The sequence below is a fragment of the Setaria italica genome, chromosome II, assembly GCF_000263155.2.
Source record: "Setaria italica strain Yugu1 chromosome II, Setaria_italica_v2.0, whole genome shotgun sequence".
In the NCBI taxonomy this organism is placed as follows: Eukaryota; Viridiplantae; Streptophyta; class Magnoliopsida; order Poales; family Poaceae; genus Setaria; species Setaria italica.
The window spans coordinates 10,035,334-10,049,920 of NC_028451.1; the positions used below are offsets into that span (position 1 = coordinate 10,035,334).

General features: G+C 41.2%; 1 protein-coding gene across 1 annotated transcript; it reads left to right on the forward strand.

Annotated features, from left to right (window-relative positions):
- Positions 1–1,008: 1,008 nt before the first annotated feature.
- LOC105913737 lies at positions 1,009–1,437 on the forward strand. Its single transcript, XM_012843592.1, has one exon. It carries the CDS (start codon positions 1,009–1,011, stop codon positions 1,435–1,437), a length of 429 nt encoding a protein of 142 aa, XP_012699046.1.
- Positions 1,438–14,587: the final 13,150 nt, after the last annotated feature.

Here is a 14,587-nt window from a genome sequence, read left to right on the forward strand (position 1 = left end):
CTCACTGATGACAAGACTGGAGAAGATGGAGATAAAGGAAGCTCATGCTATAGACCTGAAGGCAGCAGAAGCAAGATCAACATGTGAAGAGTGTGGCACTACAACCATGTCGGGAAGAACTGTTTAGAGGAAGCAAAGTTGCTAGACTATATGAAGAAGGGAGAGTGGTTTCCACCATCCAACTATCGGTATGGACATAATAGACCTCAATTCAATGCAAGCTCATCTATTCAGAACATAGTGCCTCTACGCATTCAGCTGAAGGAGTTCATGGAGGAGCAAGGCAAGATTAACAAAGACACCATCACTAAGTTCAAGGCTATGGACAAAATTCTGGAAAATATTGATAGCAAGGTGACGGAGGTCGGAAGTTCGAACCACTAAGTGATGAACATGATGAAGATGCTGGAGACTCAAGTTACACAGTTAGCTATGCATTTTACAAGCAATCAAGGGAAGTTGTCAGGACAACCGATCAATCCAGAGTCAGCTAAAGCTATTCAAACTGGCTCAGGCAAGGAAATAGAAGATCCAGAACATCTGGCGGGAGCTAGGAGGCCTAAACCAGCTATAGAAGCAGAGATGACTTCAAAGGAGAAGACACCTACCCCAGCTCCAGAGATTAAAATAGAAGGGCCAGAGTTTGAGATGGTCGATCAAGATGATACAAAGATTCTGCCAGAGAAACCACGCCATCATCTAGGTAAAACTGATGAATAGTTTGAAAAGTTTGTTGAAGTTGTGCGCAGCTTGAACATCAATATGCCACTGCTGGACGCTCTACAGGTTCCAACCTACGCTTGCTACTTCAAGAATATCCTGATGAAAAAGCGAGAGATTCCACAATTCACTATAGGTCATATCAAGATGACAGAAGAGTACAGTGCTACAATTGTTAATCAAACTCCCTAGAAGAAAAGAGATCCTGGATGTCCAACCATCCCATGTTCAATTGGAGCTCTGATGTTCGGAAGGGCATTATGTGATCTTGGCGCAAGTGTGAGCGTCATGCCTAAAGCTGTGTTCAAGAAGCTACACCTGCTGAAGCCAGAACCAACTGCTATGTGCCTGGAGTTGGCGGACAACACCGTTTGCTATCCTGAAGGCATTGCTGAAGATGTACTTGCGAAGATCGGGAATCACTTTGTCCCTGTTAACTTCGTGATACTCAAGATGGGAGAAGGATCCAAATCCCCACTCATCATGGGAAGGCCATTCCTGAAGATCGCAAGAGCAAACATAAATGTTGGGAAGGGCAGGATCAATGGCACTATGAGCGCGTTCAAGTTTCACCCATGCTTTGAGGTATGCAACACGATTTCTAGCACGTATATACCACCACATCGTCACGTCAAGCAGGAGGAGAAGAATAAGAAGGCAGAAGAAATGAAGCCAGCAGAAAAAGTTGCTATTGTCCAGAAGAAGGAAGAATGCTAGCCTATGAAGACCAAAAAGATAGCCAAGCCTGTGCCAGCATCGAATGCAAAGATGGTGAAGAAGTGGGTGCTGAAGACTGTAGCGCCAACACCGAGCGCTGGTTTGAAGTGAAGATTTGAAGCGTTTAGCTATAGACTATAAATGAAGCGCTTTGCGGGAGGCAACCCAATCATCGAGTCGAGAGTAAGCTACTGGGAAGACAACCCTGGAGTCATTTGAAGAGTCAAGTAAGTGAGTCACAATTTTTGCTACGTCATACCTAGTGAACATTAAATAAGTTGAAACTTCGGTCAAAACAATATTTAGAGTTTTATTCGCTCGGTCATTTTCTGTTCCTTTCTTTTTTCATAAACCAATGACTTGAGCTATCCTAATTTTTATTTGATTTTTCTTGGAAAAGTAGAACCATATATCCCTATCCTATAAGACTTTTCATCTTGACCATGATGTTTAGCCTGACTTGTTTTTATGATAAACACACGAGTAGAACCACGTTGTTCATACTTTGTAAATTTTTGACACATGCTAGGACTCGCGTGACTATAAGATTTTGGTTTGCTTAAACTTGAAAACTCATCGGTTTGCTTAAAAGATCAGGCCAGTGCTACATCATATTTGAACTCATTGCTAGCTCTGAGTTAATTTTTAATTTTCAAAATTAGAGGAGGATTAAGCATCTAAACATGATTTGGAGGGTTTTATAAGCTTCATTTACACTTATGGTTGATTTTGTGATCACGGGAACAATCATGGAGGCACTCTCATCTACCACACATGCATTAAGAAACAAAGAGTAGCCTGCCATACTTGTTTGTTGCAGCTCAAAGGACAAAGCATTGATTGAAATTGAGAAGGCAACAAGGCTATGACACATAGGTGCATGATTTTCAACAAAGTGACAACACAAAAGGAGTGGAGGAGATTGCTTGGGCGGTGCATTCATGTGAAGGACCTGAAAATTCAGTGCAATGATGGCCAAGCAAGCATGGGATGAAAAATGACAAGCAAAGGAGGTGGAAAACCACCAAGCCGATCGGCCTGAGGTCTTTTTAATCCTCCATATGCCCTCCTTTGGTACGTACCACCCTCTCTCACTTATTCATCATATTTTTCATCCAACACACCAAGAACACCTCTGAATAGCCTCTAAAAATTTTGAAACTCCACTCATACAAAGAATTCCAGCCACTAGAAAAATTTTAGCAATCATCTCTTGCTAGTCCTTGTTCTTATGCAATTTTCTCGTTGGCAAGAAACCCCGATGAGGTTTTTTTCTTGAGTGTGAAGCCATGAAGAGCCTGGGAAGAATTTTTGGGAGGACCAAGAAGTCCCACTCGGTGGTCGAAGCATCATCTACATCAAGGGCTTCACAACAGCACTCGGTCTCTGAGTTACCACGAGGCATGGAAGATGACGCGGCACCACCATGCAGCGATCATATGTTGCATGGTGGGATAGACACATGAAGCTCCTCCATGCGGTTCGATGAACCGCGTGGAATTCCTAAAGCCGCACTAGACACTTCAAGGAGAGCGACTCGCTCTCGTGTGGGCTTCACTGAAAAGAAGTCAGCATATGGCTTCATAATAAAAAATAATGAGGAGGAAGAGCGGCTGAAGAATATTGAAGGGAGAATCGTCACCAACCATGAATTCGACGACGACTTTCTTCAGGATATTCGATTTCATAATGATATTTACAAGCTCCTAGGAAATATTGGATTCATGCAATTCGCTCTTAATGACCTCGTTAGTGTATACAGGAATGTGGCTATGGAGATGTTCATGACCATGAAAAAGGTCATGCCATGGAACAACGAGACAAATGAATAAATTCCATGCCTATCCTTTAGAATAAAGGATGAAATAAAAGATTATTACATATGGAGGAATCACAACACTGCTGGGTTTCAATCCTAAAGCCCCAATATATGGAGAAGTGGAAGAAGAAGAAGATATAAAGGAATTATGGAAGAAAGTTGCAAAGGAAGAAAACAGGCAACGAAAAAATATTTGCAATCCCATACTGCAAGTATTTCATTTTTGGATGAGCCACTGCATTTTAGGAAGAATGAAGGAGACCAAAATTACTGGCTCTAAGATGAACTGGCTTTATTGTGCGGTAGTGGGAAAGAAAGTGACTGACTCTTCCCTTGTGATGATAAATAGATGGCTTGCTGAAGCCATGATAGAGACCGAAACTGTTGGGTCGGGTTGCTACCTAACCATGATTGCATCCTTTTTCAAGCCTAATATTGAAAGGTCCCTGAGTGGTTCATTAAGTAAGCAAGCATTGACACTAGGACAATGAAAAATGCACACTTAATTGGTTGCGATAGAGAGAAAGGATCTACAGTTGGAGTCACTAATTTCAAGTTGCCTAACAAAAGACTGGGGATTTACCATGTAGGCAAAACTAACTAGCGGGAAGAAGGAATTTTATTTCTAGCCAAGAAGATCAAGAGAGGACAAAGAATAGAAGAAGGCTCATCAGCAGCTCCAGAAATACAAATGCCACCACCTAGCTCAAGCTACTGGTAGACGAAGTTTCTGAAAGCACCAAGTTATGAGGGAGTCCATGAAGGATGGCAGCAGGAATAGTGCCGGAGGCACTGACAGAAGCATGGGCACAAGGCCCTTATGCACCACATATCCAACAGCCGGCGTATCCAGTACGACCAAAATTTCAGCAACCAGCACATCCACCTCCACTGGCACCATATGCTTTTCACGGGTATATGCCACCTCCTTTTCAGGAACCCCCACCACATGCTCCATTGTCTGCTCAGTACGACCACTTGCCATAGCCACAGAGAAGTGCGCGCATCATAGGCGCGTATATACAAAGGAATTTAGAAGATGCAGGTACAATGAGGAAAACCGCTGACAGAATTGAGGACGGCAACGTAACCATTGCCTACCAGTTTGGCATGCTGGGGATTGTGCCTCCAGATGAGTACCAAGGTGGAGCGCAAGAGCACTACGAGCAGGGGTATCACGAGTACCAATAGCAAGGAGATGCGCCGCAAGGAGAACCACATTATGACCCGCCGCAAGATGACCTAGATTAGAGACTAAAGGGGACGAATAAAAACGCACACATGTGGTTTGAGTTTCCTTTTTTTTCTTTATTTATTTCAGCATATGTGTTGGGTGTGCATAGTATTTTATATTTTACTTTTCTATTTTTTTCTCTTTATTTTCAGTTTGTGTGTTTCACAATGCCATGCTTAAATAAAATATGCACCACCTGAACATAATGATATGTGATTAATTGTGACGGTTTATGTTCTTATCATGTTGAAAGATGATGATTGTTGCCTCTTTGTTTAATTTTTGTATTTGGTTATTGTACCATTGAACTAATGCTCTCTCTAACATGAACTAGAATTGACATACATACCGGCTTATCTTTTTGTAGAGGTTATGAAAATTTGGACCCATATATTTGTTTATTTCTCTCTCTCTTTTAAATGAATCAAAGGCCCTTTTATTTTTGGTTACAACTCAAGCTGACCTTGTCAATAATACGTTTTGCAATTGCTCTACCCATCCAAAGCCAAATATATATGTGCCATAGATTGCAAAATTTATTTTTGGGTGAATGGATTTAGGATCTACTTCTGTGGTACGAGACTTAGAAGCTGGTCATTCCTCTTTGTTTAACCTCTTATTGCTAGCCTTTCTATCCATGCATTGTGAGTTTCTACACTAAAAATTTTGAAAACTTCGCTAGGTATCCAAACCTAAACCCAAATATATCATTCTTTTGTGACTACCTCCTTGACCACAACCCAATTTGAGTATGGAAAATATTTCGACGAAGATTCGGAAGATTATTCAGTGCCTTTTCATGAAAGTTAAGACTTGGAGGCAACCACCAGTGCGTGGAATAAAAAGCAGAGGAAACATAGGCCAGAACGGGCCATGCTGATCGGCCTGGGGTGTTCCCCCCTCTGTTACCCTTGAAATTTGGTGTGGAAGCCCCTCCAGAGGAATGAAATAAATTTTTCTAGAAGATCGAAGATTTTAGTACTTACATCAGTACTTTATATTTCTTCCTTTTCATGCTCGAGGACGAGCATCATCTAAGCATGGGTGGAGAGTCATCGCATTATCTCTGACTACTGCTAAGTAAGTAATATGTTGCAAAGAGTTCTAAGGAGTAGAAATAAAAAATATATTGTGGAAAAAGAAAGAAAGAAAAAAAGGAAAAAGAAATAAAAAACTGAGAAAAAGAAAGAAAGAAATAAAATACTCCTCAGTTCTATGAGCTTCACAAAGATCCCAAGTGCTTTCAAGATTAAGGATTACTCCATACTCATTATTCCAACCTTGTGCAATCCGATTACGAGGACTTCATTTGTGTCTCACGATCACTCTTTGCCCTTGCATATGTCCACTATCTAAATTTGTGTGTTCATTCTCTCCCTCTTCATAAGCAATTATTTTCCATGATCTTTTTGACACGTCTCCGTAAGATCCATCAGAAGTCTTTCTTGTTTTGATAATATCCTGATTATAATATTTTAGCTAGGACTAACCTTCCCAAAGATCCGGATAAAGCCTTACACATATTTTTGAGTGATGACAGGTTGGAGAAGTTCTAGCATAGGTTTGAGAGACTTGATGAGTTGAGAGAACATGAGCAATTGCAATGAAGTTTAAATTGTTGATTTCAGTTCAGTTTCTTTTTTTAAAAAAAATATTGAAAATCTTCTGAGGTTTATTTAAAATTGAGAGCAAAAGAATAAATTTATTGTGGGATGTGCTTAAATGATATCTACCCTCCATATTACAGAAGGCTCATTGCAACTTGAATATTAATTAAAAATCCTATGAGAGCATTACGTTTCCTTGAGTGTGATCAAGTGCAAGATTGAACACTGAAAGGCACCGGTGAGTTCTATTGAAGACTTACTCGAGGACGAGCAAGGTTTAAGTATAGGGGGATTGTTGACGCTTGCTATTGACACACTTTTACCCCTGTTTACCTTCAATAATAACATGAATTTAATACCTAAACTATTGATTACACCAAATAAACCAGTCATTTTCACATATGCAGCTTACCAAATTTAAATTTCGTGCCCAGGAACTTGAAAGCAGGATCTTCAAATTCTGTATTCCCTTATCTTCCCCCAAATAATAAAAACACAGCTACCGCAGTGCCCCTCCAAACTCCCGCCTTGTACTTCCAAAATCAACAGTCTCCCCTCAGCTGGATGTAAAGTCCAACTAGATATGTGGTGGCGGCTAACCTCGGCAGTCGCGGGGTACCTCAGCGGTGGCGGCGGCAAGCTCCACAGGAGGCAGGCATCAAGGTGCGGCATGGTAGGCAGTACTCTTGGAGGAACATCACAGCGTCCTTGCAAGGATCTTCACAACATGCATTGATGTTATATCAGTGATGGCAACCATAATCTAAAACAATAATGAAGCACAAGAAGGTGATTGTTTAAAGCTGCAACAAAACACATACTTCAATTTGAACCCATCATTCTTAACTAACAGTAGTCAGTGCCAATACCTAGAAAGCTGTGATGCTGAGATGTACTTTGAGCATAGAACTGGGAAGGGATCCCAATACCCAAAGATTTGGAGCACCAATTACACCGAATGTTAATTGATCCCCCATCTGTGGCAAAAATGAGCAGCCTCTCCCTGCTGGGAGCATGCACAATTTTGAGTTCTTCGATCATTGCCTTATCATTCTTGTCCACAGACACACCATGAGATATGAGGCTCAGGGAGCTGACGCGGACGTGGTGAAACCCCTTGTTATTTCTAAGCAACAGGCTCCTAATTTCTAGGCAGGCCAAGATCAGGTCATGGACTATGCTCTCCAAGTTTGTGAGGTCATAGAGTGTCAGATGCTTGAGGTTTTGAAAATCTAACACTAGCAAGATCCTCTGAAAAATAGCAAACAACCATTGGTGGCAAGATCCTCTGAAAAATGACCAACAGTCTTTTATCACCTCGATGCACACTTCTACAAGAGAAAATAATGATCATAACATGCCAATAAACGGATCGGACTCCGATAATTCATGTGCGTAGTATGTGTCCTCATAATTCCTGAAAATACAGGTATCGTGCGTGTGTCTGTTTGTGTGTGTGTGTGTGTCTATGTGTGGAGGCACTGGATAGGAAGCAGAGCACCATTATTCATCATTGATTTGCCAGATCTATTTACCATTAAGTAAAGAAGAAAACTGAAAAACCATAAGTTACATACGGACATAATCCCATGTCAAAGCTTGATCGAAACAGCAAATTAAAAAAACTAAAAACATGAAAGAGGACTTCTTCACCCTAAAGTAAAGCTTCTCCAGGCGGTGAAAGCATATACGTACAATAGTATTCAATTTAAATCCTTTGGCGCCAAGTGCAAGGATCTTCAAAACATGCATTGATGTTATATCAATGATGGCAACCATAATCTGATACAATAATGAAGCACAAAAAGGTGATTGTTTAAAGCTGAACAAAACACATACTTCAATTTGAACGCATCATTCTTAACTAATAACACTCGGTGTCAATACTTGGAGAACTGTGTTGCCGAGATATTCTTTGAGCATAGAACTGGGCAGGGATCCCAAGACCCGAAGATTTGGAGCACCAATTACACAAATGTTAATTGGTTCCCCATCTGTGTACAAAATGAGCAGCCTCTCCCTGGTGGGAGCATGCACAATTGTGAGATCTTCCATCACTGCCTCATCATGATTGTCCACAGACGCACTAAGGGATATGAGGCTCAGGGAGCTGATACAGACGTGGCGAAGCCTCTTGTTACTTTTTAAGTAGCAGGCTCCTAATTTCTGGGCAGGCTGAGATCATGTCATGGGCTGCGCTCTCCAATCTTAATTTGTGAGGTCATAGAGTGTCAGGTGCCTAAGGTTTGGAAATGTAACACCGGTAAGATCCTTTGGGAAATGGCAAAGGGCCATAGCTCGCAATGCAGAGGTCGGCCAACTTCAGCGCTGGAGGTGGCATAACGACCAACAGTATTTTGATCTCCTTGATGCACAGTTCCATAATAGAAAATAATGAACATAACATGCCAATAAACAGATTGGACTTCAATAATGCATGTATGCGCTATATGTCCTCATTACTCCTAAAAATACAAGCATCATGTGTGTGTGTAGACACTGGATAGGTAGTACAGCACCATTGCTCATCATTGGTTCGCCAGATCTATTTAAAATTGGATAAAACAAAAAATGGAAAGCTGTCTGTTACATACAGACATAATCCCATGTCAGAGCTTGATCGAAACAGCAAATTAAAAAATAAACTAAAAACATGAAAGGGGACTTCGCCGTAAAGTAAAGCTTCTCCAAGCATATGAGGATAGCTACAACGATACTCAATTTAAATCATGTGGCGCCAAGTGCAAGGATCTTCACATGATGCATTGATGTTATATCAATGATGGCATCCATAATCTAAAACAAAAATGAAGCACAGAAAGGTAATTGTTTAAAGCTGCAACAAAACACATACTTCAATTTGAACTTATCATTCTTAACTAATAATAGTCAGTATCAATACTTGGAGAACTATGTTGCCGAGATGTACTTTGAGCATAGAACTGGGTAGGGATCCCAAGACCCAAAGATTTGGAGCACCAATTACACCCAATGTTAATTGATCCCCCATCTGTGGCGAAAATGAGCAGCCTCTCCCTCCTGGGAGCATGCACAATTGTGAGTTCTTTAATCACTGCCTTATCATTCTTGTCCATAGACACATCAAGGGATATGAGGCTCGGGGAGCTGATGAAGATGTGGTGAAACCCCTTGTTATTTTTAAGCAGCAGGCTCCTAGTTTCTGGGCAGGCCGAGATCAGGTCATGGACTGTGCTCTCCAAGTTTGTTAGGTCATAGAGTGTCAAATGCCTAAGGTTTTGAAATCTAACACGGGCAAGATCCTCTAAAAATGGCAAATGCCCATTAGTTGCAATGCAGATGTCAGCCAACCTCAGCCCTGGCGGTCGAATAATGACCAACAATCTTTTATCTCCTCGATCCACACTTCTACAATAGACAATAATGATCATAACATGCCAATAAATGGATCGGACTCTGATGATTCATGTGCGCAGTATGTGTCCTCATAATTCCAGAAAATACAGGTATCGCGCGCGCGTGTGTGGCTGTGTGGAGGCATTGGATATGTAGTAGAGCACCATTATTCAGTAGTGTTTCACCAGAATTATTTACCATTAACTAAAGAAAAAATGGAAAACCATATGTTACATAAGGAAATAATCCCATGTCAAAGCTTGATCGAAACAGCAAATTAAAAAAACTAAATACATCAAAGGGGACTTCACCGTAAAGTCATGCTTCTCGAAGCGGGGAAAGCATTTGAGGATAGCAACGACGATATTCAATTTAAATCCTTTAGCACCAAGTGCATGGATCTTCACAGCATGCATTGATGTTATATCGGTGATGGCAACAACCATAATCTGAAACAATGATGAAGCACAAAAAGGTGATTGTTTAACCCTCCAACCAAAGACATACTTCAATTTGAACTCACCATTCTTAACTAATAATAGTCAGTGTCCATACCTGGAGAACTGTGTTCCTGAGATATACTTTGAGCATAGAATTGGAACGGGATCCCAAGACCCGAAGATTTCGATCACCAATTGCACGAATCTTAATTGGCCCCTTATCTGTGTCGAAAATGAGCAGCCTCGCCCTGCTAGGAGCATTCACAATTGTGAGTTCTTACATCACTGCCTCATCATTCTTGTCCACAGACACACCAAGGGATATGAGGCTCGGGGAACTGATACGGACGAGGTGAAACCCCTTGTTATTTCTAAGCAGCAGCCTCCTAATTTTTGGGCATGCGAAGATCATGTCATGGACTGTGCTCTCCAAGGTTGTGAAGTCATAGAGCATCATATGCTTGAAGTTTTAAAATCTAACACTGGCAGGATCCTCTAAAAAATGGCAAACGGCCATTGGTGGCAATGCAAAGGTCGAACAACCTCAGCGTTGGTGGCGGAATAGTGACCAACAGTCTTTATCTCCTCGATGCACACATCTACAACAGACAATAATGATCATAACATGCCAATAAACATATCGGACTCTGATAATTCGTGTGTGCAGTATGTGTCCTCATAATTCCTGAATATACAGGTATCGTGCGTGTGTCTATTTGTGTGTGTGTAGGCACTGGATAGGTAGTACAACACCATTATTCATAATTGGTTTGTCAGATCTATTTAACATTGGCTAAACAAAAAATGGAAAGCTGTAAGTTACATTAGGACATATTCCCATGTTAGAGCTTGATTGTGAACAGCAAATTAAAAAAACTAAAAACATGAAAGAGGACTTTGCCGTAAAGTAAAGCTTCTCCAAGTGGGGAAAGCATATGTGGGTAGCTACAACGATATTCAATTTAAATCCTGTGGCTCCAAGTGCAAGGATCATCACAGCATGCATTGATGTTAGTGATGGCAACCATAATCTGAAACAATAATGAAGCACAAAAAGTTGATTGTTTAAATACGACACAAAACACATACTTCAATTTGAACCCATCATTCTTAACTAGTCCGTGTCAATACTTGGAGAACTATGTTGCCAAGATGTACTTTGAGATAGTGGGCATGGACCCCAAGACCCAAAGATTACACCGAATGTTAATTGAACCCCATCTATCGCGAAAATGAGCAGCCTCTCCCTGCTGGGAGCATGCACAATTGTGAGTTCTTCAATCACTGCCTTATCATTCTTGTCCACAGACACACCAAGGGATATGAGGCTCGGGGAGCTGATGCGGACGTGGTGAAACCCCTTGTTATTTCTAAGCAGCAGGCTCCTAATTTCTGGGCAAGCCAAAATCATGTCATGGACTATGCTCTCCAAGTTTGTGAGGTCATAGAGTGTCAGATGCCTGAGGTTTTGAAATCTAACACTGGCAAGATCCTCTGAAAAATGGCAAACAACCATTGGTGGCAATGCAGAGGTCGGCCAACCTTAGCTCTGGCGGTGGAATAATGACCAACGGTCTTTTATCTCCTCAATGCACACCTCTATGAGAGACAATAATGATAATAACATGCCGATAAACAGATCGGACTCCAATAATTCTATTGCACAGTATGTGTCCTCATAATTCCTGAAAATACAGGTATCGTGCGTGTGTCTGTTTCTGTGTGTGTGTGTGTGTGTGTGTGTGTGTGTGTGTGTGTGTGTGTGTGTGGAGGCACTGGTTAGGTAGTGCAGCACCATTATTCATCATTGATTTGCAAGATTTACTTACCATTGAGTAAAGAAGAAAATTTAAAACCATAGCTTACATAAGGACATAATCCCATGTCAAAGCTTGATCGAAACAGCAAATTAAAAAAACTAAAAACATGAAAGAGGACTTCTTCACCGTAAAGTAAAGCTTCTCCAAGCGGTGAAAGCATATGAGGATAGCTACGATGATATTCAATTTAAATCCTTTGGCACCAAGTGCAAGGATCTTCAAAACACGCATTGATGTTATATCAGTGATGGCAACCATAATCTGATACAATAATGAAGCACAAAAAGGTTATTGTTTAAAGCTGAACAAAACACATACTTCAATTTGAACCCATTATTCTTAACTAATAACACTCGGTATCAATACTTGGAGAACTGTGTTGCCAAGATGTACTTTGAGCATAGAACTGGGTAGGGATCCCAAGACCCAAAGATTTGGAGCACCAATTACACCCAATGTTAACTGATCCCCCATGTGTGGTGAAAATGAGCAGCCTCTCCCTGCTGGAAGCATGCACAATTGTGAGTTCTTCAATCACTGCCTTATCATTCTTGTCCCTAGATACATCAAGGGATATGAGGCTCAGGGAGGGCCAGATGCCTGAGGTTTTGAAATCTAAAACTGGCAAGATCCTTTAAAAATGGCAAATGGCAATTAGTTGCAATGCAGATGTCAGCCAACCTCAGCCTTGGCGGTGGAATAATGACCAACAGTCTTTTATCACCTCGATGCACACTTCTACAATAGACAATAATGATCATAACATGCCAATAAATGGATCAGACTCCGATGATTCATGTGTGCACTATGTGTCCTCATAATTCCTGAAAATATAGGTATCGCCCCCCCGCGCGCGTGTGTGTGTGGAGGCACTGGATATGTAGTAGAGCACCATTATCCATTAGTGTTTCGCCAGAATTTTTTACCATTGACTAAAGAATAAATGGAAAACCATATGTTACATAAGGACATAATCCCATGTTAGAGCTTGATCGAAACACCACATTAAAAAAACTAAATACATGGAAGGGGACTTTGCCGTAAAGTAATGCTTCTCCAAGCGGGGAAAGCATTGAGGATAGCAACGACGATATTCAATTTAAATCCATTAGCACAAAGTGCATGGATCTTCACAGCATGCATTGATGTTATATTGGTGATGGCAACAACCATAATTTGAAAGAATGATGAAGCACAAAAAGGTGATTGTTTAAAGCTGCAACCAAACACATACTTCAATTTGAACCCACCATTCTTAACTAATAATAGTCAGTGTCCATACCTCGAGAACTGTGTTGCCGAAATATACTTTGAGCATAGAATTGGAAAGGGATCCCAAGACCTGAAGATTCGGATCACCAATTGCACTAATGTTAATTGGCCCCCCATCTGTGTCGAAAATGAGCAGCCTCGCCCTGCTGGGAGCATTCACAATTGTGAGTTCTTACATCACTGCCTCATCATTCTTGTCCACAGACAGACCAAGGGATATGAGGCTCGGGGAACTGATGCGGACGAGGTGAAACCCCTTGTTATTTCTAAGCAGCAGGCTCCTAATTTTTGGGCAGGCTGAGATCATGTCATGGACTATGCTCTCCAAGGTTGTGAGGTCATAGAGCGTCAGATGCCTGAAGTTTTAAAATCTAACACTGGCAGGATCCTCTGAAAAATGGCAAACGGTTATTGGTGGCAATGCAAAGGTTGGCCAACCTTAGCGTTGGCAGTGGAATAATGACCAACAGTCTTTTGTCTCCTCGATGCACACATCTACAATAGACAATAAAGATCATAACATGCCAATAAATGGATCGGACTTCGATAATTCATGTGCACCATATGTGTCCTCATAATTTCTGAAAATACAGGTATCGTGCGTGTGTCTGTTTGTGTGTGTGTGTGCGTGTGTGTGTGTGTATGGATAGGTAGTACAACACTATTATTCTTCATTGGTTCGTCAGATCTATTTAACATTGGCTAAACAAAAAATGGAAAGCCATAAGTTACATAAGGACATAATCCCACATGTCAGAGATTGGTCGAAACAGCAAATTAAAAAAAAAACTAAAAACATGAAAGAGGACTTCGCCGTAAAGTAAAGCTTCTCCAAGTGGGGAAAGCATATGAGGGTAGCTACAACGATATTCAATTTAAATCAAGTGGCTCCAAGTGCAAGGATCTTCACAGCATGCATTGATTTAGTGATGGCAACCATAATCTGAAACAATAATGAAGCACAAAAAGTTGATTGTTTAAATATGAAACAAAACACATACTTCAATTTGAACCAATCATTCTTAACTAATACTAGTCTGTGTCAATACTTGGAGAACTGTGTTGCCAAGATGTACTTTGAGCATAGTGGGCACGGACCCCAAGACCCAAAGATTACACTGAATGTTAATTGAACCCCATCTGTCGCGAAAATGAGCAGCCTCTCCCTGCTGGGAGCATGCACAATTGTGAGTTCTTCAATCACTGCCTTATCATTCTTGTCCACAGACACACCAAGGGATATGAGGCTCGGGGAGCTGATGCGGTGAAACCTCTCATTATTTCTAAGCAGCAGGCTCCTAATTTCTGGGCAGGCCAAGATCATGTCATGGACTGTGCTCTCCAAGTTTATGAGGTCATAGAGTGTCAGATGCCTGAGGTTTTGAAATCTAAAACTGGCAAGATCCTTTAAAAATGGCAAATGGCAATTAGTTGCAATGCAGATGTCAGCCAACCTCAGCCCTGGCGGTGGAATAATGACCAACAGTCTTTTATCACCTCGATGCACACTTCTACAATAGACAATAATGATCATAACATGCCAATAAATGGATCAGACTCCGATGATTCATGTGCGCACTATG

Bases quoted from the DNA above. Each gene is read 5' to 3' on its own strand.
- LOC105913737 (XM_012843592.1), top strand. From the start codon at position 1,009: ATGCCTAAAGCTGTGTTCAAGAAGCTACACCTGCTGAAGCCAGAACCA.